Source organism: Sitophilus oryzae, unplaced genomic scaffold (genome assembly GCF_002938485.1).
Source record: "Sitophilus oryzae breed Bouriz unplaced genomic scaffold, Soryzae_2.0 scaffold_1275_pilon_pilon, whole genome shotgun sequence".
Classification (NCBI taxonomy): Eukaryota; Metazoa; Arthropoda; class Insecta; order Coleoptera; family Curculionidae; genus Sitophilus; species Sitophilus oryzae.
In genome coordinates this window covers 378,749-402,803 of record NW_022145921.1, presented here as the reverse complement: position 1 = coordinate 402,803, position 24,055 = coordinate 378,749, and the positions used below count along the sequence as shown (strand labels likewise).

Below are 24,055 nucleotides of genomic sequence, written 5' to 3'. Positions count from 1 at the left end.
CCCGCGCTGCTGCACATAATTCAGATGGTATACGAATGCATTTCAGCCAAAATACACGTAGTATTTAAGCCACCAAGACAGCAGTACCGAAATGTTAAGTGGATTTTATGGGTTTTAGGGTAATGATATAACAGGATACAGGTGGTCCATCGAAAACGTTCCGCAATGAATAACGGCCAGGGTATTCTTTCTTTCAAAAATCCAAAACACGTCAATTTTGTTTGTGAGGGGGACAACCTTTGCCCCAAAAATGATTTCATTGGTAAAATATTCAACGCTCTGAGCGGGGGTGTCATCCTCTCTAACTTCTTTCAAAGTATAAATTAGAAGACACAAATGAAAAGAGTTTATTCTATATTTCCCCGCCCCGTTTTTGAAAATCGGTTTGAGTCAATAGAAAAATATGAAGAACAACTGAAATTTGAAAAGTTTATTAAAAAACAAAAAAAAAAAAAATGATAAGGATAAATTCTTTTGACCAATTTGAGTTTTTTCATATTCTAGATGTTTACGTTTTTTTTTTTTTTTTTTTTTTTTTTTTTTTTCACTTGCCACAAGATTAGTGTTGCGGTAGTTGCTAGATTGTTTTTCTCAATATCGTTAAACTGACCTACAATAGAATTTCCAAAAATACCAGCCCACACGTTCAATTTCCGAGGGTTTTGTGTGTGCACTTCGTGAAAAACCCTGGGTTTGTCCTGAGCCCAGTATCAACAGTTGTGTGCCGATTAACTACATCGTTCAAAAAGAAAGTACACTCATCCGAAAACAATAACATATAGAAAAATACAAATAGAAATTATTAACATTCGCCACTCGTTCACACATAGTTTCACAAAATTGCAAGCGACGATTAAAATTCATCTTGCTGAGTTCTTAAAATTTCAACCGAATTTCCAGGTAGAACTTGGTGTATTTTTAGGGATTAGATAATATATTATTTTTGCATGATTCACGCCTGGTCTCTCATTGAGTTAATTTTTGTACCAGGCGTACTATCATCTTGTATATCCTCAACGGTATTGAATATCCCTTATAGTGCCGCTTCTATTTGGCCATATAGATTTTCCTCTGCTCTCTTTTGTATCTTTATAATTAACTAGCTCATGGGAATTATATAATTAACTTCCTAAGAAAATAATTTCAAGCATAAAGGTATTTAGATGTTCATTGACATTCCAGTAAACTGATTAAGCCACATTCATTATTTTAAAATAAGTTCGATTATTTCCAATTTTTCTGCAAGTGATGCTTATATAAGTCTATACTTCTTTTTCTGCAATAATTGTTAAAAAGTTTAAGGATATTGAGAAATCCTCAACGCATGTCACAGAACAGCCATCTAGCAACTACTGCACCTGTGAAAAATGCGTAAACATCTAAAATAATAAGAAAACAGCAAATTACGAAGGAATTTATTCTTATCATTTACTCTATAAATGTTTGAATAAACTTTTCAAATTTCTAATCCTTTATATTTTCTCTGTCGACTGGACTGATTTTCAAAAACGAAGCTGGAAAGTACAGAGAATAGAAAGTTTATTCATTGCGATACCACTTGAACCCCCTTCCACTTTGAAAAAAATTGGGGGACCGCCGCTTAGAGGGTTGAATATTCTTGCAATCATTTTTGGGACAAAATTTTTCCCTCTCACAAACAAAATTGACGTTGCTTTCGAATTCTTTTGAAAAATTACCCCTGGCCGTTAAGCCTTGCGGAACGTTTTCGATGGGCCACCCTGTATAAAGTTAAATAACTCGGTCATTATCAGTTCTTATTTCGAGTAAATGGTGAAGAAAAAATAGCATAATAGATCTAAGTCCCTTCAAAATACTTGCACTTACACTTATTTCTGGGATACGCTGTATAAATTCGTTGATGTTTATTTAGATGTGAGAGAAGCAAATGTCCAGAGCTTTGTATAACAAGATTAAAGAAGAAGCATTATCAAAATATTTCTTAGATCGACCGCGACGGGGTCCCAGACTGGTCGACTTTAAATTCTGGTTTATCAGTGCCGTTTTAATTTATTTAAAAACGTGTAAAAATATGATGTAGATTAGACATTGGCCTTTGTAGACTACCAAAAAGCTTTTGACAGCATCGAAACCTGGTAATTTCTAGCTGCAATGAAGGACGCGAGAATCGATTCCAGATATTATTCCATTATTAAAAATATCTATGATAGTGCAACCATCCAAGTTAAATTAGTTGATGATCCTCAAACAGAAAAAATACCACCCGGCAAGGGCGTGAGACAAAGAGATACAATCTCTCCCAAGTTATTTACACTGGCACTTGAAAATATCTCCAAAAAATTAGAATAGGAAAATAGAGGTCTATACATCGATGGGGTACTCGTTAGCCATCTTAGGTTCGCAGACGATATTATCTTGTTGAGCACCGACATTCAAGAAATGAACACCATGCTAAAGGAGCTAAATGACCAATCCCAGAAAATTGGCCTTAAAATAAACTTGAAGATCAAGATAATGAGCGACAATAGCCATAACATTACCGCAGACAACGTTGTTAGTGAAAAATGTAGACCATTATATATATTTAGGTCATAAAATCAAGCTGGATAAAGGGAACCAAGATCCATTTGGCATTTGGAAATATGAGCGATACTTTTAAGGATAAAAAGGTGCCCATCAACCTAAAAAAAGGCTTACAACAGCTGCATACTACCTGTACGTATAGCTTAGAGACTATGACAATTACCCAAGAAGCAGCAGAACAACTGCGAGTTGCACAAAGAGCCATGGAAAGAATCATATTAGTCACCATGAGGGAAAAAATAACACCCATACACATCAAAAACACCAATAGATATTAAGCCAAAGAGTGGCAAGTCTGGAGTGGCAATGGATCGGCCATGTGGCAAGAGAGGATTCAGACCGATGGCCCAAAAAAGTAATCCTATGGAAACCTAGGGGAACAACAAGAATTGTCGGCCAACCAAAAAAGAGATGGGTCGATGATGCCAGAACAGTGGCAGGAAGACAATGAATAAGATTTATTAGAGAGATCGAAGAATGAAAAAACCTAGGAGAGGCTTATATCCAACACTGGATGGAACCAAGTCGAGAAAGAAAGATTAGACATGGGGTAGACTCAATAATGTATTGTTTTATTTTTACAGTTTTTTTTTTTTTTTTTTTTTTGTTATTAAAATTAATATAAAATATACAATAATAAAAATAGATAAATTATAATAATTGAATAATGAAGGCTAATTCAAATTGAGCTAATTAAATTCTTTCACATCTAATTTTGACAAGTAAATAAAAAGCAAAATGTATTTTTTTAAAAAACAAATAATTAGTTAAGGGATTGTTTATGAATTTCATAAATGAGTCGTCAGAGTCCGCTATTACACGTTTATCGCACGTTAGTCCTGCTTGCTGCTAATGCAGTATATTATATGTATAGTCACTACTAGATAAGTTGTGTCCATTATTTCCCGATTTTTGACCGAGATCTACCGCACTCTACACAACCAACCTTTCCAGAGTTTTTCAATAAATCGTAATATTTTTACTGTCAATTTAAGTTCCGCCAGAATCTCCTTAAATTTACTACTATTAAACAACATCAGTAGTAGAATAAATAATAAATAACATAAAAGAAGCTCATAGTAAAGACTGACGAATCCACAAAATTTTTCAAATCAAATTTAAATGTGTTATTTACAGTTGAGGGTTGGAACCTTTGCGTTGGTTATTGTTAAACACGAACAATAATGGTTGAATAAACACTTTTGGCTTTGGCTACCGACGCGCGTTTCATAACCATGTTAGCATCATCAGCAGATGATTATAAACTCTAACTAGTTTATAATCAACCCCAACTAGTTTATAAATCATCTGCTGATGATGCTAACATGGTTAGCGAAACGCGCGTCCAGTGTAAAAGTAAAAGTGTTTTGGTGTATTGTGGTGATTTAGTGTTTTTTATTTTGCTAAACTCTTAACTAGTTTATAATCATTCTGCGGATGATGCTAACATGGTTAGCGAAACGCGCGTCCAGTGTAAGTAAAAGTGTTTTGCGTATTGTGGTGATTTAGTGTTTTTATTTTGCTTTTTTCAAATGTGTTAAATGAATCGTCAAACAGAACTGTCATGTATCCCCACCCTAGAGCCCTTTGTCCGTCTACCTTGCATGAATACACGGATATCATTATACTCCTATCTTAATCTTTTTATTCAAGTGCTAGAGTGTAAAATAAATTGTCTGTGGTATATTATAGTAAATGAATGTATTTTACTACCTGATTAGTCTATGAGGAACATTGGCTTCATCCTGAACAGGCTGAAATTGGTAAGCATATAGCAGTGTTATATGTACAAAAATAATCGATGAAATACATCCAACTATTTTAGCGCACGCTCTACCAAAACGTTTATTCATTGCCCAGTACGTTAGAAAAGAAAGAAACAGAAAGTAGTACAGTCCTCCGAATAGGCTTATTCGTATAACTGCACAGAAACAAAGGAGTAGCATCCAAATGAACATACCTAAAAAAGGAAACATGTATTAAGTAGGTAGAATCGATACGTATTAAGTATAGAATCGATACCAAAACATGTATTAAGTATAGAATCGATACCAAAAGAAATTCAAGCTTCTATTGTCTGAATGTGTTATTTAATTCTTATTAATAATATTTCAAGTCCATTTTCAAGTGGAAACTAACCTAAATTGTAAAACTTATAAACGGATTAGCAATCCATTATTATGTTGTGGCGACTCAGGTTTCCGAAAAGCTTTATATTAAGTGTGTGGTTTGTGAATTTCATTTCAATTTTTTGCATAATATGGGTAAAATGGTAACGCACGATTTGGAAATATTTTTGTCGACATACAGAGTGATTTGGTTTGAGGAACATATTTTCTCAAACCAAAGTTGTATATTTTTAAATAGAATACTCAATGTGATACCAATTAAACCTTTAGTTACGTAATCTAGATGTGCGATTTTTAAATTCATTGTTGCCAACCATGGATATATTCGGCGCCGGACTGACTAACTGAATTTAAACTTTTGGTTTCCGGTCGGGCTTCAAAGGTGGTAGTTCTGCTGTAAAAAATGAAGTTGTCACATTTATTTATTTATTTCTGACACTGTCATTCGTTTTGAAATTTTAGTTTTGTATTAGAGTTTTTGGTTTAAAATGAATTATATTGTTATATTTTAAGTTAATTTTTTTTTTTCTAGAAGACCTTGCAGTCAAACATGCTCTTTTAGAACCTCTTTAGTGCGAAGTGTCCAAGATAACGTAATAGCCGCAAAAACTGTTTGAACCGCAAGCAAACTTAGCATGAACCGTAAGTTTCATAATTTTAAATAAACTGTATGCGAAAAATGTCAAAAGTTGACATATGATATGTCATTCTATTCAGAGGGTTATTTTCTATCGAATAGGCAAAAAAATACCGAGGGTGCTATTTAAAAATCAAAAGTTGTAGTAATTTGCGGTAAACAGGAAGTGACCGAAAACAATTGAATACGTCAACCAATCCTAATTTATGTCATATACTACCATGAAACATACTCAAATCTCGTTTTTTTTTATCTGAAAATAAAATGTTATAAGGGTGAGCCACTTTTGAGATGCACCTTGTGGTATATATTACATACACATATTTAATTTATTCGATTTATGCTGTGAATGATTTCAAATTTAAAATTAAATATAAAGACAACCCAAGTAACATTTGGACGTTATCTAACGTCGGGTATACGTCACGTTCAATAAACCCGACGTCGGGTATCAACGTCGGTTCGACCACCGGACAACCCTTATTTGCATCTAAATGGGGAATGCAGATTCGGGTCGCCTCGACGTCGCCCATACAGCACATTAAATCACATTTTTTACGATGTGTTTACATTATTAGATGTAGACACAGGGTGACACAATTCCCCCGATGTAAATATGCTACGTTTACACATTGTAGTTCAACACGTATGCACAAAGGTTAAACGTCCGCCTCACAATGTAGCCACGTATAGCATTTACGTATACACAAAGTAAGTGATACACAGTGTGCCGTAGGATTCACAGTGCTTGTGTATTACGTTAAAAACTCTGTTTAAGCACATTGCAGTTGTGACTGCCGCGTGTATACGTATGTATTTTGCTTCGTATATCTTGTGATAAAACCATTTTTTATGAACTTAATTTGTATTATAATACAAGTTTTGATGAATAACTTTTCGTTCTTTTAAGAAATATTTATTCAATGATACTCAATTATATCTTTTAGAATGAAAATTAGGAAGGCAAAACTTTTGTATTTTCCAAAAGTATCTTGATCGTAAGTTGTAAGGAGAAGCCTTTAAAATTGTTCCATTTTTGTTTAGTATTAAATGTACCATTTTTTCTTCCATAAAATGGACTAAGTGGTTAAAAATAAAATTCTTATATTTCTTTATATCATTGAACGCAATAGCACAAATAACACAATAATAATAATAATTTACACTGCAGAAACCAGAAACGCTGTAAAAGAACAGAATTTGTATCAAATGTATTAAAATATAACTACCTAACAACATACTAAAATAGTAAACACTGGTGTGACACTGGTATATCGCCATGATTTGGTGGACCTCGTTTAGTCATTTTTTCCACCTCTTTTCCCTCCAAGCAATTGGTTTGTTAGCATACTCATTCATCGAGAACTCTGTTGGACTTTGTTGTATTTTATTTCCAGATTAACAAATCTCACCCTTTAAATTTTATATGAAACTGATTATTGAATATTAAACATATCTGTGTATATTGATCCATCAATAACTTACCGAATATCGAAGTTCTTTTGAAGTAATTAAATCTTTCTTTTCCTAGGTCCATATTTAGATTTTTATTATTTCCAAATTAAAAAAAAATTATATTGCAGCTAACCTCTTTTATCATTATATTTAGAATATTTGGAGTTTTGATTCATTGGAGTCAAAATTTTGTAAATTGGGTATCGAGTAGGAATGAGTTTTTAATATTAATAATACCTTAGGAAGGTGTAACAAGGTATATAATTAAAAACTTGTGCTTACCTTAAAATCCCTTTTAAACTACACAAACAGAATATTATATAGAGCTCCAACGATAAAACAATAATGCTAACACATACCACTCGTAGAAAGGAGAAAGGAGAGAGAACACATAAGATACACATGATCGGTGTGTCTACGCTGAGGCTATCCTCGCGTGCACACACCTTCATTTCATGCTAGAATGTAGACACAACAGCACACTATTACAAAGTGTCTATATAGATATTTATATTTTGTGTATACGTCACATTTTACAAGGTGTGTACTATAGGCACAACTATGATACAAAGTATCACACATACATATGAGTTATACATTGTATGTCTCACATACCGACGTCAGATTTCATCATTTTAATTATTATTTAGTTACGTTACAAAAACTCTTTAGAATCCTGAGTGCATACGGTATACAACAACTAGTAAACACTGTATCATTCAATTCTATCAATATAAACCTGCGTGTATCTCATATGTATATGTGAGAACTAGATGAACACTTAGGTTCACTGTAACATATTTTGTTTCTCATGTGTCTCCCTTTTAGAAACGTGTGCGTGCTTGGCTTCATTTGGACGTGCTGTATGTGCGGTATCTGACCTAATAGGGAATGTAATCCTACCAATTACCAACGTCATATTACGTTGGATTTCTCTTCAGTTATGAATGTTTTAAATGTGTTAAACTTCAAACTTTGGTATGAGGACAGTATTTATTTTATTATTATTACTCTTTTATTAAAGTTCAAAACAGCATAGTTAGATTCTTTGGAATAGTGATCAAGGTTTTCTCTACATGCTCTTTTACTTTTTTTTTTCCTGCCAGATTTCCAGGCAGAGTACGGCACTCCATTCATTTCATTTAATAAATTAAGTAGGGTTATTTACAAAGTTAGCGTTTGGTTCGCATAACCTATTCTACTCAAATTTCCCTAATATTGCTTCTGTCGAGCGCATCTGAGGTAATCACAATAAAAATATTTTTAACATAACGCAACGTAGGTTTCTTTATTTCATTTAAATTGTTATACAGTTGGCCAAAATATTACCTCTTTAACTTTGTTGAACGAACTTGAGTTATACTACAATATTAAATTTATTCATAATTTGTTAAAGCACGATTGACACTTCCTTTTTGAGAGTAAATGTCAGAAAATATCTGAATTCTTAACGAGCAGATGTCTCTACGATATTAGTTATTAGTATCTAAGCTAAAGTTTTCCACATTTTTAAAATTGAGAATCTATTTTATATTCCTATTTTTATATTTTACTACAAATTTGAGAGAAAACGTGTACTAATTCCTTGTTGTGTATTTGTTTTATTTCATCTTCTTCAATTTCTTCTGGTGTTCTGATTCTTGATTCCTGGTTCAGTTTTCGAAATATCACTGATAGCACCAAACCACTTACCAACATTAAAGGCCTTAAAAAATGTTAAATATAATAACAAACCATAAATAATATCAATCTAAAATAAAAACTATGAGAGTGTAACAAGTATTGCACTAAAGCACACTATAAACACTTTTTTAAAATAATTTTTTTACTAAACTGTTAAGCCTCATAAAGAACATTAATGGAAATACAAAAAACATAAGGAACATTAATGCAAATTAATCGAATATCCGAACAAAATCTTGCGGTAGTCAGTTATATCCATAGCGATACTCTAATAATTAGATTATAAATTTTTGATTTCTATCCCCAATTTTTCCGGACGGATGATAGTCAAAGGCCAAAATGACATTACATAAAATTTTTAAGTGTAATTAGTGGCAAAAGTAAAAAGTTTGTTGACTCTTTCTACTAATTAAAAATTACTATCACTAATTTTGACGTTTTGAATGCTTAATCTATTAAAATTGGAGGAAAAAACTTCTATGCTAATGTAAACCACTAATTTATTCCACTAATTTTGATGTTCGGAGTGAAACTTTAGAATAAATTTGAATTATTGGTTTGTCTTATCACATCATGAAGTAGTTTCGATTTTTGCTTGTGCTTGTCATTTCAATAAGATTTTAGTGTAAAATTATTTTTGTGGTGTTTTACAATAGTTGTTTACAGTACAGGTGTGTTTATGAATATGATTAAAACACCGAGTGTGAACGATTAGAACGACGAGGTCGTAGACCTCGTCGTTCTAATCACACGAGTGTTGTAATCATGTTTAAACGCACGTGTCATGTACAACGTTTTATCTACAACCGAAAAATAAGAAAATGCTGTTTTAATTTTCGTTTATTAGTCGCCCACCTTTAATTATAAAGAATGGAAGAGATCCAAATTAACCCTAATAGAGAAACCCCGGAAGCACCTAAATAATCCACCAAAATATCGTCCGATATGCCTCATTGATGTAATCGGGAAAGTCTATGAGAAACTCATCAATACGCGACTCTTGGAAGAAATTAGGAAGAAACGAAATGGTATACATCCAAACCAGTATGGATTTGTAAAGGGGAAATCTACCACACATGCAATGAAGAAAATATCGGATATCGTGAAAAGAAAAGCTACTTGGCATAATGCTTTGATTTTAGTCGACGTTAAAAATGCATTTAATTGCGCGTCATGGGAAATAATTATTAAAGAACTTAGAAGATGGGGCATAAGTGGCTATTTGGTGAACATAATAAGAATCTATCTTGATAATAGATTTATAGTTCTCAATAGAGAAGATGAAAGAGAGGTATTCGGTGGCGTCTCACAGGCTCGGTGCTGGGGCCAACTCTTCTGTGGAACATATTATACGACAGTGTCATGGAGCTTACTGTACCAGGTGGGACAGAGTTGATCTGTTACGCCGATGATCTTGCTGTGATAATAACAAAAAAACTAAAAGAAAACAAAAAATAAACGACCTCGACCTAATGCAGACTGTGGATGATACACTAAAGATCATAGCCAGATGGATGCGTGAGCACAGACTCGAAATAGCTGTGGAAAAAACAGACGCGATTTTACTGAGCCGCAAGAGAAAAGTTGACCATATAAGGTTAAATTTTAAGGATATAATAATAAATTCAGTAAAGCAAGTCAACTATTTTGGATTCCACATAGACCGTGCACTCACGATGGGCCTGCACATCAAGGAGGTGTGTCTCAAATCACAACGAACTGCTAAAACGTTGTCCGCAGTACTGCCAAACGTTCGGGGCCCAACACCAGCAAAGAGAAGCAACCAAGAACGAAGCAACCAATATGCACGTAAATAAAAAAAGACTTGAAGGTGCACAGAGAGTCATGGCTTTGAGGGTCTGCTCGGCGTATCGGACTACTTCAACTGAGGCAGCCTTGGTGATATCAGGTCTGGTGCCCTTGCATCTTCTCTCAAGAGAAAGAGAACGACTCTTTCTCAAGGGTGAAGTACAAACCAGGGCAAGCAGAGAGATGGAGAGAAACCGCACAGTGCAGCAGTGGCAGGCAGAATGGGAAGTATCACAAAAAGGACAGATAAGATGGACATATAAGCTCATCCCAAATATAAATATGTGGATTAAAAGAAAGCATGGAGAGGTAAACTTCTATCTTACTCAAATATTGAGTGGCCACGGAAATTTTGGGAGTTACCTGTGTAAAATTGGAAAGGGGGAAGTCGCGGAATGCCGATACTGTGCTGAACCCAATGATACTCCAGAACACACAATGTTTGCTTGTCCAAGATGGGAACAGGAAAGATGTGAGGCATGCATGACGATTGGTGGCAACATCTCCGCAGATACCTTCTTAAAATCGGTAACAGAAAGAAGAGAAAACTTTGAAGCCATCTCAAAACTGGCCCAAAATATACTAGAGGCAAAATACAGCGAAGAGCAGGGGTTATGACAAAAAAGGAACAGTCCGGCGCTACTTGAGGAGATGCGTCCAGCGGGTCCAGGTAGACGTGGCAGGAGCAAGGGGGTGACGTTTGTAATGAAGTTCATAAAATTTCTGGGCCACCCTGTATATTGTATTAATATTATACTAGAATAATAGAGACTTGATTCTCTTTTAATAATGACAGGCAGTGGATTTTATTGTTAACTCATTATTGTAATGAACTTCATTAGTGTTTCTATTGTTGAATTAAATAAGTTAAATATTTAATTGCCATTTTGTAAGAGAGTTTTGATCGGTTTTGGTCGCCGTGGTTCGGTACGAGAAACCGAGACGTTTGCGCCGCTCTCCCTACCAGTGCAGGTTGAGTGGAGGGGAGCGTAGTCGAGTACTTCGGCCGCACTAGCACTACAGAGTTAAGCCGGAGTCTCATGCATCCGAAATCCGATGGTACGACATCCGAAATTTGAAGTTATCGTGTGAAATAAAAAAAGCCTGTCACATACATCCGAAAGTTCGTTCCGAAATTTGACAGTTTTAACATTTTTCTGCTGCGCTGAATAGAGATTCATGTCATGTTTTATTGGAGAAACACTTATAAAAATAACTTCCTCGCCAAATATCCCGAAATTGCCCACTTCCCACTAAACTTGTTTTTAAAAACAAATGTTTTCAAAAACAGTGAGGTTAAAAAACACACGATATCGTACAAAAGTTAAACAAAATTTAACTTTATACGACGTCGGATGATTAGTTAAAATTATCGGATAAAAATTGTTGTCAAAATATTTCGACCAATAGGAGCACCGTCGGATCGTCGTGTCATCGGATTTCGGATGCATGAGACTCCGGCTTTAGTTAGTGGTCGCACGTGAACCAGTGAGGTTCGAGTCCGGAGTGCCCTGCCAAGTGTCCTGCTGCCAGCCGCCTGCCGCCGTATTGTATAAGGTAAGCACCCACCGCCAACGTGATCGAGAGTAGGTCGTATTCTTTTTATTGTTAATACCGTTTACTTTACTGCCTTGACGCGTTATAGGGATAAGGGAGACAGAGATAGTTAGAACGCGCGATCGCAAAGGCCGGCAAAGCTTGTGTTCGTTCAGGGCCAACTGTCCTCTAGCAGGTGGGGGAGCTGAACGGATCACGGGGACGCGAGGAAAGCGCGCGATCGCAAAAGCTGGCAAAGCTTGTATTCGTTCAGGGCCAACTGTCCTCTAGCAGGTGGGGGAGCTGAACGGATCACGTGGACGCGAGGAAAGCGCGCGATCGTAAAAGCTGGCAGAGCTTGTGTTCGTTCAGGGCCAACTGTCCTCTAGCAGGTGGGGGAGCTGAACGGATCACGTGGACGCGAGGAACGATTTCTTTTGTTAGGGGAAAGAAGGAGCGTGAGAGAGATAACGAGCAAGGTGGTACGAAGTAAACGCACGGGTCGCGAATGTTCACGGAGCTAAGACAGGACCTCGCCCAAATCCCAGAAGCGGGTTCTGTAGCCCGCGTAATTTTTGGTGTGTCGTCCGGACGACACCCTGCATCAGTGACGCTGAACGGGATCTCGCCGAAGTCCCGAGGTTGTCCTGACCGGGCGGTGTGTGTGCGGCCTGCGTTTCACGAAACGACGTACCACTCGCCGAGACGTCGCTAATTTCATGATCCAGGGCTCGTGTTTGTATATCCCACAGGACGCTGTTAATTTCGCGATCTATCCGGGGCTCGCGTGTGTGATTATCCCACAGGACGCCGATTATTTTTGCGATCGATCCAGGGCTCGCGTGTGTGATTATCCCACAGGACGCCGATTATTTTTTCGATCGATCCAGGGCTCGCGTTTGTATATCCCTCGGGACGCTGTTAATGTCGCGATCTATCCAGGGCTCGCGTGTGTGATTGTCCCACAGGACGCTATTATTTTTGCGATCTATCCAGGGCTCGCGTTTGTATATCCCTCGGGACCCCGTTAAATTTAATAGGACGTCATTTCGGGAACGCGTTTTAATTCACGGGATAGAACCAGTCAGAGAGTTACATATCGGGAATAGTCGATCAAAACTCTAGAGGTACACGGCTGTTAGTGTAAATTTTGTTCTGCGAGGTACTAAGTATTTACTTTATTTTTATTATTGTAAACTTTACTTTACTTTACTTAATTGGTTGGTTAAATAAAAGCCTAGTGTTACGTTATAGTTAATTGTGTGTTTTATTTTCTTTTCATCTCATCACTCCCTGGTGTCTCCACTGTATAAAAGCTACCCGTATAGGCACTAGTGTTCTCTCAAACACTTTAAACATTGGGATGGCGCCCGAGGAACCGAACCAAGGCAACTCGACGTCAGTGACCTCTCTCTAAAAACGGGGCCTCTCACACGTTTAGTGGGTAGTGTCCTCCAGACAGCTTAAGGAGAGATTGAGTCCCACACTCCGTACGTAAAGGTATTTTAGTATTTTACACCTCCAAAAAAAAACCTTTAACTATGACATTTGTCACATTTTTTCAATTGTAATTGTGGGGAATTGTTACCTGCTTCGGACTATAGTTACAAACGTTGTTTATCAAGTAGAGAGTTTTTTTCTGAAAAGTCAGTTTGCCCTGTCAAGTAAACGCGAGCACTTTTTGCCCAGAAAAATAATTTTAAAAATTACGATGAGCGATTTCGAAAGTCTCCCTTCATATGTAGAAGTTGCGAACAGTACGTGCCACGGAATCATTATTGCCGGAAAAGTCGCGATTAAAATATGAAAAAACATACAACCAGTTTTTGACATGGTGTGATGACAAAAAGGTGAAAAATCAATGCAATGAAAAAGTAATTTTAAAATATTTTGAAAATCTTGCACGGAAATAACAACGTATCAAGTCTATGGACGTTTTATTCTATGTTGCGAGCTACAATATCCCTGAAGAAGAACGTCGATATAAGTAAATGCCCAAATCATTGCTTTCCTCAAAAGAAAATCAGAGTCCTACCAGCCTATTAAATCAAGGTCTTTCACAAGAAATGATTTAGAAAAATTCCTGAAGGAAGCTGATAACAAACAATTTATGCTTATGAAGGTAAAAATTACAATATTTTATTTCTTATAGCACGTTAATGTTAACATCTCTGTTTTAGGTTGCATTAATAATTGGAACCGCAGGTGCGTGTAGAGTAAGGACGAATTAACTAAATTACTTGAAAATGTGACTGATGAGGGTGCCCAATTTCATGTAAGACTGCCAAACACGAAAACACAAATTTTAAGAGAGTTTTGCTTGACATCAGGAGGCATAGAAGGTATAAATTTGGTAGAAATGGTGCGAACCTTTTTGTCTTTACGACCACCTCATACTCCGCATGGTAGATTGTTTGTTTTCTTTAAAAATGGGAAATGTACAACTCAACCCGTTGGCATTAACAGGTTTGGGACGATGCCTAAAAAAATGCTTGTTTTTTGTGCCTTAATGAACCGGGGAAGTATACAGGACACGCTTTTAGACGCACATCTGCCTCATTGCTGGCGGACTCGGGGGCAGATCTACTAATGGTTAAGCGTCATGGAGGTTGGAGAAGTAGTTCCGTTGCAGAGGGATATATAGATACATCAAAAGAAAACAAGAAAATTGTTGCGCAGCACATTTTGAGATCAAGAATCGCTGAGGAAGCATGCCAGCCTGAGTGCGAGCCAAACCGATCAACAGCCCAATCTATTTCAGTTAGACCTTCACTATTATCATCATCATCATCATCAGCAGCAAGAATTCTTTTGAAGAAGTGTAAAAAATGTGTTATTAATATTTATAATAATTAGTAGTAGGAATTTGTATCAAAAATTTATATATTAAGATGTTCGTAGTTGTTTTTCATTATTATAAAAACTAGTTGTGTTATAGATTCATAACACCACTAGTTGTGTATATGAATCTCATAACGTAAGTGAAATACTAAAAAATAGTGATGTAAAAACGTTATAACTAAACGGTTGTAGATAATAGTTATTTACAGTACAAGTGTGTTTATGAACATGATTACAACAACGAGTGTGAACGATTAGAACGACGAGGTCGTAGACCGAGTCGTTCTAATCACAAACGGTTGTAGATAAAATTACATTACATCAGATGTAATGTATCAAAATTAAATACTCAAAAATTACAAAAATCAAATTACATACTCAAAAATTTACATTACACTCAAATGCAAAAAAACGCAACTGAGAAAATTTTGGTTAAATTTGAAGTGTTTGGTTTGGTTAGTGTTATTTTTATTATTTTTATCCCTATTTTCATGATTTTTTTAGCAAACTGTATATAATTATATCAACTTTAATTTGTAAACCAAGTTTTTTAAAAACTTCAGTATTTGGAATATTATACAGGGTTAATCGAGGGGTTGTTTTTTATCCTAAATTTAAAACACCCTCTGCAATTTTCTTTCGTGTGTAAATTTTCCTAAAATATAATTTTACGGTCAGAACCATGACTCTTGGGCATTTTATTTTTTGATTCATGTCAATACATGCTTTGGTTAATTTTTAGTAGCGGAATGAACTGATCACGATCGCATAATTTGCAATTTTTTCAATTATCATTACTTTTTGATGTAATTTTTAAATATAACGATATGGTTTTGGTGACCATTGTCATAACGTTGCATTGGATACTTTATACTAAATTAAAAAAAAAACGTTAAAGACTATCGATACAGTCCTGGTTTTAATAAACATTCATAACGATAACAGAACTAACGATATTAAAGAAGACATCTGTTATAATACTCAAGTAAGTATACAAAGAGAAAAAAAATATTGTAAAAATACCCTAATATATACTTTCTATTGCCTCCCTTGGCTGCTACAACTGCCTGTAGACGTCAGTTCATACTGTCACTGAGATTGCATATATCATATTGAGTTATGCTTTCCTATTCTTCTTTAAGAGCCAAGCGAAGGTCATTTAATGAAGCTGGTAACGCTTCGCGACCTCTAAACCTCCTGCCGAACATTTCCCAGTCGTCGAACATGATGAGCAGTTCATAGCAGAAATATTGAAAAATAACTTGAAAGAAATAATAATTGAAAAAATAGCAAAATAAAACACTAAATCACGACAATCCACCAAAACACTTTTACTTTTACACTGGACGCGCGTTTTGCTAACCATGTCAGCATCATCAGCAGATGATTATAAACTAAAATACAATCTACAATTGGAGTATTTATATACTCGCTCAGTGGGCACAGAGAGGGCGTGGCAAGATCTAGCCAACCGAGTCAGAACCCACCGAGCGTAACAGTTAGATTTCCGGCACTAGAGTAGTAGGAACAACGAACTTGAAGGAATTGGACCGTTGTCTCTTTTCACACTATCTTTACATTTATTAATTCTGATGCTTTCATATGCATCTAATTGCCGGTAATTTGAGACTTGTTTAAGTAATTTTAAGTTATTAAGATCTATACAATGTTCTTTATCAACAATATGTTCGGCAACGCAAGATTTATCAGGTCTGGTTTGGTTTGGTTTGGCCATATCTTATCTGCGCTAAATGTTTTTTAAATCTAGTTAATATTGATCTTCTAGTTTGCCCAACATATTTCTGATTACAATCTTTACAAGAAATTTCATAAATACCCGACCTTTCCTGTAGAGGTGTTTTATCCTTTGGATTAATTAATAATTGTTGTAATTTATTGGGGGTATTTATGAAATTTCTTTTTTCTTTTCTCCGTTATGTTTTTTTTGTATCTGAGTGTGTATCATCTATACATGTATATGTAAAAGGGTATTTTCACCTGGTAATAACCACTGTATAGCAGTATTTCCGCTTGGCAAGTCACGAAACTGAATAACTCCATATGTACGCAGAGCTGTCTCCATGAAGCTGCAATTCTAAAATTCAATATGATTTAGCAATATATTAAAAATAGTGATGAACAAAAAATCCAAGACCGTCACCTTGGTTTTGGTTTTGCAGGGTCCGTTCTTGGTCTTGGACTTGATGCAAGACTCTAGCAGGTGTTGCACTTTTGTATACATTTCTACTGAAGGTAATTTCTATGTAGAAAATCTTTAAAAATAGTTTTACAAATATCTTGAATTAATTAATTTAAAAAAACTTAGAACTTAAAAAGAAAGAAACAATGGTTGTCTGATTAAAATTTCTATTTTTCAATATTAAGTATTAGTACTACACCGATCATTTATAATACAGTCTGTTCCATAACCGCGCCGACCTGGACATCCCATGTAAATTTTAAAAATGATGAATAAGTTCTACCCATTTCATTTTACAAAAAAAAAAAAAAATTGAAACTTTTTAAAGAACCCCTTATAATGAAGCAAATTGTTCATTTTGAATGATTTATACGAACTTGTTCTTGAACCATGAGAGATACAAAAATACTAAGATGAAAAAAATAATACGGTTGTGATTAGAATCTGATTTGAAATACTCTAAATACAAAAATTTTCATTTTTTAGTTCTCCATCTATTGAAAAAATAATATAGAGGGTGTTCCAATTAAAAAAAACGAAGAAAAATTATTTTATATTTTAGAAAGTTTGGCGTAGAATTTTGAACATTCTGTATGATTTACGATTTCCATATTTATAGCAAAATAAGTACAGATCATCTAAAGTAAATATCTAATATAGTTTTGATTTCAGGACAGTTCTTGTATTAATATTTTTTTAAGAAAGGCAGAAAAATATATAATTTTTATTTATTTATTAATATCTCTGAAATTATCGAAATATATTTACTCATATCTTAGGATTATGTAAAGTGATCTAAAAGGAAGCCAAAAAAGCAATAATAATAACACCTATTTAGGCCACCCTATAAAAGTTAAAATATTTTTCTGAAATACATCCTAGTACATAATTTAGGTTTGCACTTAAACAACATTTCCAAGTTTTTTTATTCTAGGAGCTACAGATGCCCGACGCACTATTGCCAGACCCTGTAAAAAACATTATGAATTTTAAAATTTGTTTTATTTCTTATTTACCATGCATTCAACTGAAATTATCTTTTATTAATTTTCAAATTGCAATTTTCGATTTGCTTGAAACTTATTATAAACAAGTTTTAATTATAAACGCGCTAATACCCTGTTAAACTTCTATTAAAATATTTCTACTTACCTTCTAATAGTAATTTACGATCGATAAGTGACATAAAATTGATTATTAATGAAAGGAAATTACCTCTATTTCGTAGCCGGTCGTCCGTGGGAAGAACAGGATGAAAAACAAACCGAAAACGGACAAAGATGTCAGCAAACTGACAACAACAAACATCTTAACATAAACTCCCGTTTCTCGCGCCATTGACACTGGGCTAGGCACCGAGAAAAAGGGCATGTAGAGGGCCATCAACAAATAAATATAAGTTGTTATCGTGGGCCGTAAGTACAAAACTGAAAAAAAATAAAACGTATATTACAACCGACTTATAAGAGATACCACTTAAACTTTTAGCTACGTAATCCAGGTCGCAATTTTTAAGTTCATTGTTGCCAACCATAGACATATTTTGCGCTGGGCTGACTAACTGGAATTTAAATTTACCGCTGGGGATTCAGGTGGTGGCTCTGCTGTAAAAAATGTCAAGTTGCCACATTTATTTATTTATTTCCTGACATTCTCATTCGTTTTGACACTTTAGTTTTGTATAACGAGTTTTTGGTTTAGGTAAATGAATTTTGTTGTGATACTTTAAGTTTAAAAAAAAATACTAACAGACTTTGCAGTCTAACACTGTTGTTTTAGAACTTCTTTTAGTGCGAAATGTACAAGATACCTTAATAGCCAATGCAAGAAACTCATCGCAAGGGAACTTTTTGAACAGTAAAATGGTAGAAATGGCCCTTTATATTCCTTAAGTGAGTTTTGTTGATTTAAATAATAACTGTTTATACAGGGTGTCCCAGAAATGAGTGCAAATATTTTAACTGGTAGTATAGTTCAACCCCAGAAACACACATATGAGGGTTTTTTTGCGAAAAGAAAATTTTGAAAATGTAAAATTTTTCTTGACATTTTCCGGGAAATTTGGAAAAACTTTTTAGTGCCACTTGTTTATTCACCTGAGATTTTTTACGATGTATCTAAACCTTGCAGTGTTGCAACCTCCTATGTTATCCACATTCTACATAGTTCTACATTTATAAATTTATAGACATAATATATTTCTACTCAAAAAATTAGATAATGTTAAATTTAATCTTTTATCAGTGCTTATTGTTAATAATTATAGAAAAAAAAACACATGAATTATTTTTAGTACTTACCCTTTTAATGAAACTTAACAAAAACCACCGAAAATTAACTAAAACATTACGTTTATGACGTTTACGAAAATCTTTGTTATGCTGCAAAATAACTTTTTGGAATCAATTTAATAAAATGATTCATCATATTATTCACAATTAGGTCACAAAAAAGAAATTCCTAAAATGTTTATCGCAATTTAGAATTCATTATATCGAAAACAGCCCTACGAATAATCGATTCATTTTTGTTTTGTTTGTTTTCTTTCATGTTTCTCTGTTTTATTTGAATCACTGATTTACAAAACACCTTGAAAAGCGCGCTTTACTTTGAATACCTTTCTGAATGAATAAATGTTGAGAATTATTGTCTCTTATCGCCACTTTACGAACTACTTTCAATCTAAGAAAATAGATGTTTCACTCAACAATTTTAAATACGTATTTTGTTTTTTCACTATTTTTTCGCTCTATTTCGACAATTCCATCGACAGCACAAACGTCGACCAAGAGTGCCGCGTGTGAACTGGTACTGGTCGGACTGATGACTGGTCCTTTGTGGCGCCGCGCCGTGCCGCGCCGTCGTGGCGGGCTTGCGTCAGACGACGATGTTAAGCAACGTTGCCGTAGTTACAATAATTTCAAATTCAAGACATTCGTAGCAATCAAATTCGTATTAAATTTTAAAAATAAAACAGAGAAACATGAAAGGAAACAAACAAAACAAAAATGAATTGATTATTCGTCGGGTTGTTTTCGAAATATTGAATTCTGAATTACGATAAACATTTTAGAAATTTCTTTTTTGTGACCTTATCAATAATCAATTCATTTGTGTTTTGTTTTTTTTTCATGTTTTTCGGTTTTATTTTTAAAATTTAATAAGAATTTGATTGCTTCGAGTGTCTTGAATTTGAAATTCTTGAAACTACGGCAACCTCGCATGACGCAAGCTCGACACGGCGGCGCGACAAAGGAGCACTCAGGAGCAGTTACCAGTGATCTTGGCCAACCGTTGGGCTGTCGATGGAATTGTCGAAATACATCGAAAAAATAGCGAAAAAACAAAATACGTATTTAAAATTGTCGAGTGAAACATGTATTTTCTTAGATTGAAAGTAGTTCGTAAAGTGGCGGTAAGAGATAATAATTCTCAACATTTATTCATTCAGAAATGTATTCAAAGTAATGTGTGCTTTTCAAGGTGTTTTGTAAATCAGTGGTTGAAAATAATATGTTAAAAATGGGGACTGTTATTTTAGCAGTTATTTATAATAGCATGTACAAGTAAAGCAGCCCACATCGAAAAAGAGAACTGTCACAGTTACATCGATCTGTCATAAGTATCTTTTTTAATGTTGGGTAAGTTTTTTGATTTAACTTTTTTAACTTTTAAATATTTAACATTTAATTTATTTTATGTAATAATATCACTATCTTAAAAATGTAATGCATCTCTGCAAACTCCTCAGATGTTGTGATTTTATGACTTACTTTTAAACATATACTCTCTTGTCCATATGGCAACACAGTGCTTCGAATTAACTGAAATCCGGGCTTGATCTGGGTAATTAGATGTAGTTGGCGATATCTGCCGGCGGTTCTCAAAATGTTGCGATTATTTTTTTAAATTTTCAAAGTTAAATAACTCGGTTATTTTCAATTTATTTTAAAAATGGTAAAGAGAAAATATGTTTATTTTGACCAGATCTACCACCCCTTAAAATATCTGCACTCATTTCTGGGACACCCTGTATATTTATAATTGATTTATTTTTGTTTCCTAAACTATTTTGGTCAAAAGAAAATATGTAAAAGTGGGCAACGCTGTGCCGGTCAAGCTTAATCACGTGACTAAAAGTTTATATGGTATGAACTAGTCATTCATAATTTGTTTAATCAGGATTGACACTTTCTTTTGGATAGTAAAATATCTGAATTCTGAACTAGCAGGTGACTCTAGGATATTAGTTATCAATATCTAAGCTATATTTTCTATTGACGTCAAACTAGTATAAAAATAAAACCATATTGAATTTATTCATAACTTGTTTAAACACAATTGGTTTACCTCAATGTGGGAAAATCATGTAAAATATAATTTTATTTACTCAAGTTGACATAAGTTAATGTCAAAAGGTAAATATAAAAAAAAATAAAAAAATATAAAGGTAGCATCAGACACAGCTACTTTTGTTGTGCAATTTTTTTGCAGCCGCTGCAAAAGTTACATTCAGTGTTCATACACCAGCAGAAAGTAGCATAAAATGCGCAGTTTTTGTGCAGCAGCTGCCTAAAAAAGTTGCAGGTCGACTCTACATGTTTTTCATATGTTCACACTAAAGCGCTACTTTTGCAACATATTTTGGTAGTCGCAGCTTTGGAGGGGCAACATTCAACGGTACACCACCCACAGCTCAAGGTATCGTGTGTATACCTTTTGGGAGAGGGTTGCAGTTATAGTTAAGTAAAATTCCCATTTTGTTTTATAGGTTTAGCAGGAAATAATTCCCATTTTGTTTTGCAGGTTTCGTCTGCTCCGCAGCCAGATTTGGAACTTTTCATTTTTGAACGTCCTTTCGAATATTGTGCACGCAACGTATGAATTTTCTTTTTATGTCTTCATCGGGCATATGTAATTCAGAAGAAATTTCCGAAATAGCGGCTCGTCTTTTCGTTTGGTTGTGATAGAATGGACTTTTTACATTCCATAAACACTCCTTTGCTTCTACCGCTTCTATTAAATTGTTTCTACCGCTTCTATTAAACATTTTACTTGTTCTCTGTTCCAAATCGCTTGTTTTGACTTCGACGACATCGCAATTTGTCGGTTAATTCTTTACTAAATACCTACATATAAATCCTGGAGTTAACTGAAAAAAAGTGTATACATTTCGGGCGTACCAACAGAATACTGCACCGATGTTCGCAGTAATAGTTTCAACTGATTAGTAATCTTTTGCTGCACTAGCAACCCTCTTCAACAACTCTTCACATACTGCTATTTCACTGCGCGCAAACAAAAAGTAGCCTAGGCAACCAAGCTGCGATCGCAACGTTGCAGGTTGCCTAACACTTGCAGCAGATCAAGTTGCGCAGTTTTTTAAGGTGCTGCGCAACAAAAGTAGCTATGTCTGATACTACGTTAAGTTAGTGGCTTTTACTTCGCAGTTTTTACAGTTGGGGGTTGGACTTTTGGTGTTACAACGGCAAAATATAAACCCTAATTTACCACAATACGAGCCATAACAACTCGATATTCGGACAAACAAAAATTTATTGAAGTCTTTAATTTACATAAACTGATTTATTAAATTTAAGAACTATAGTAAAAATATATTATTAGCATCTATAATTTCTAATGAGTATTTAAAGAGTTTAGTTTCTATAAACATTAAAAAAAAACTGTAGGTAAGTAAATAAACAAAAATATGGCAAATAAGTATTTTAAGAAAGCCGGCTGTTTAATGTATCGTTTACTATGCTCCCTGGAACAACATGCGGCCCGTCTGGCTGCCGGTAAACGTTGCGTTTCCTGCTGCGCATTGAAAGAAGATCCTATATTTTTACTGGTCCTTTAAATTTTATTATTGAAGATAAATTGATCGAGTCTCCATAGCTCAGCGCGTAGAGGTTCCGCCTATCAAGCAAGGAGTCAGAGTTTGAGACCCTAAAAAGACCAGGGCAAAAACTTTTTTATTTTAGTTTATATTCTGATAGTAAAGTATTAATTCTGATAATTAAAAAAAAAATATTTAATACTTTACTATCAGAATATAAACAAAAATAAAATAAAAAAAATTTGCCCTGATCCGGTCTCGAACTCTGAATCCTCGGTTCGTAGTCGGAAACTCTACGCGCTGCGCTATGGAGACTTATTCGATTTATATTCAATACTAGAATTTAACGGACTAAATAAAAATATATATATAGGATCTTCTTACGATGCGTAGTAGTGAACGCAACGGGTATCGGCAACCAGATGGACCGCATGCTGTTCCAGAGAGCATAGTAAAAGATATATCAAAGAGCCAGCTTTCTAAAATACTTTCTCGAAAACGTTGCAAGCTCTTAGACTACAAGTATTCGGACACTATACGAAATAACTGTTTTAATATGGTGTTAGATCGACATGCGCTTTTATAACCACTGCAAGCCTGTTGGGCATATTTTTATTAATGATTGACATACGCCAAGGTAAAAATTTTGCCGCAATTTACTTATTAGTATATAAATGTGATGTAAAATGCATATTTTATGAAGAATGCATTTTTCTCAAAATGTCAATGATAAAAAAGTTTTTCATCTTGTAAAGAAAAGCCGCGTTCATACTGTATAAGACATTTAAGTGTTATGGTATATTACAACATTTAGATATTAGAAATTGAAAGTGTGATCTAACTTACCAAAAATTATTAAAGATGGAAACACGATTCTAAAGAAAAAACCCGATATCCAGTAATAAGCCATTTTTAAGTAATTATCTTTACTTAAACTGACATTTTAAAGATTAATTTTTGACGTTTATTTATGCTTTTACGTAACTATAACATCACTTTTACGCAACAAAGTAAAATGTGTTTACCTTTGTTTAAACCATTGCACAAAAGGTTTGTTGAACAACCTGTATGAACAATTAAAGTTACCTATAATTAAACTTTAACTTACACCCATTAACCTGAAATTTTGGAGATGTATTGATGGTAATCTTTGAATAAGAAGACTAAGGAAGGAGCATATCAAAAATCTTAGGTGCACCGCGATAGGTCTCAAATATGGCCGACTTAAATTCCGGTTTATCAGTGTCGTTCTAATTTTAGTTAAAAAATGTAAAACTATGATGTAGGGTAGACGTGGGGTAGACTCAATAATTTGTTTTTTTATTTTACGTTGTGAATAAATGATCGGTTTACTACACGTATGT

The 24,055-nt window shown here is 34.5% G+C and overlaps 1 protein-coding gene and 1 long non-coding RNA gene across 2 annotated transcripts in view; both read right to left on the bottom strand.

Moving 5' to 3' along the window:
* Positions 1-8,458, bottom strand: part of LOC115874406 — a 10,312-nt gene extending 1,854 nt beyond the window's left edge. Inside the window, exons 1-2 of the long non-coding RNA XR_004048834.1 lie at positions 8,340-8,458; positions 4,276-4,522 (exon numbers count right to left, since the gene is read on the bottom strand). This is a non-coding gene — a long non-coding RNA (uncharacterized LOC115874406). The remainder of the gene's footprint in view (positions 1-4,275; positions 4,523-8,339) is intronic.
* A 7,321-nt stretch (positions 8,459-15,779) lies between these two features.
* LOC115874408 (piezo-type mechanosensitive ion channel component 2-like) lies at positions 15,780-23,659 on the bottom strand. The gene is made up of 4 exons (XM_030889572.1): positions 23,538-23,659; positions 18,068-18,279; positions 16,651-16,747; positions 15,780-15,913 (listed from the first exon to the last, which is right to left on the bottom strand). Exons 1-4 carry the CDS (start codon positions 23,599-23,601, stop codon positions 15,780-15,782), a joined length of 507 nt encoding a protein of 168 aa, XP_030745432.1. The 5' UTR covers positions 23,602-23,659.
* Positions 23,660-24,055: the final 396 nt, after the last annotated feature.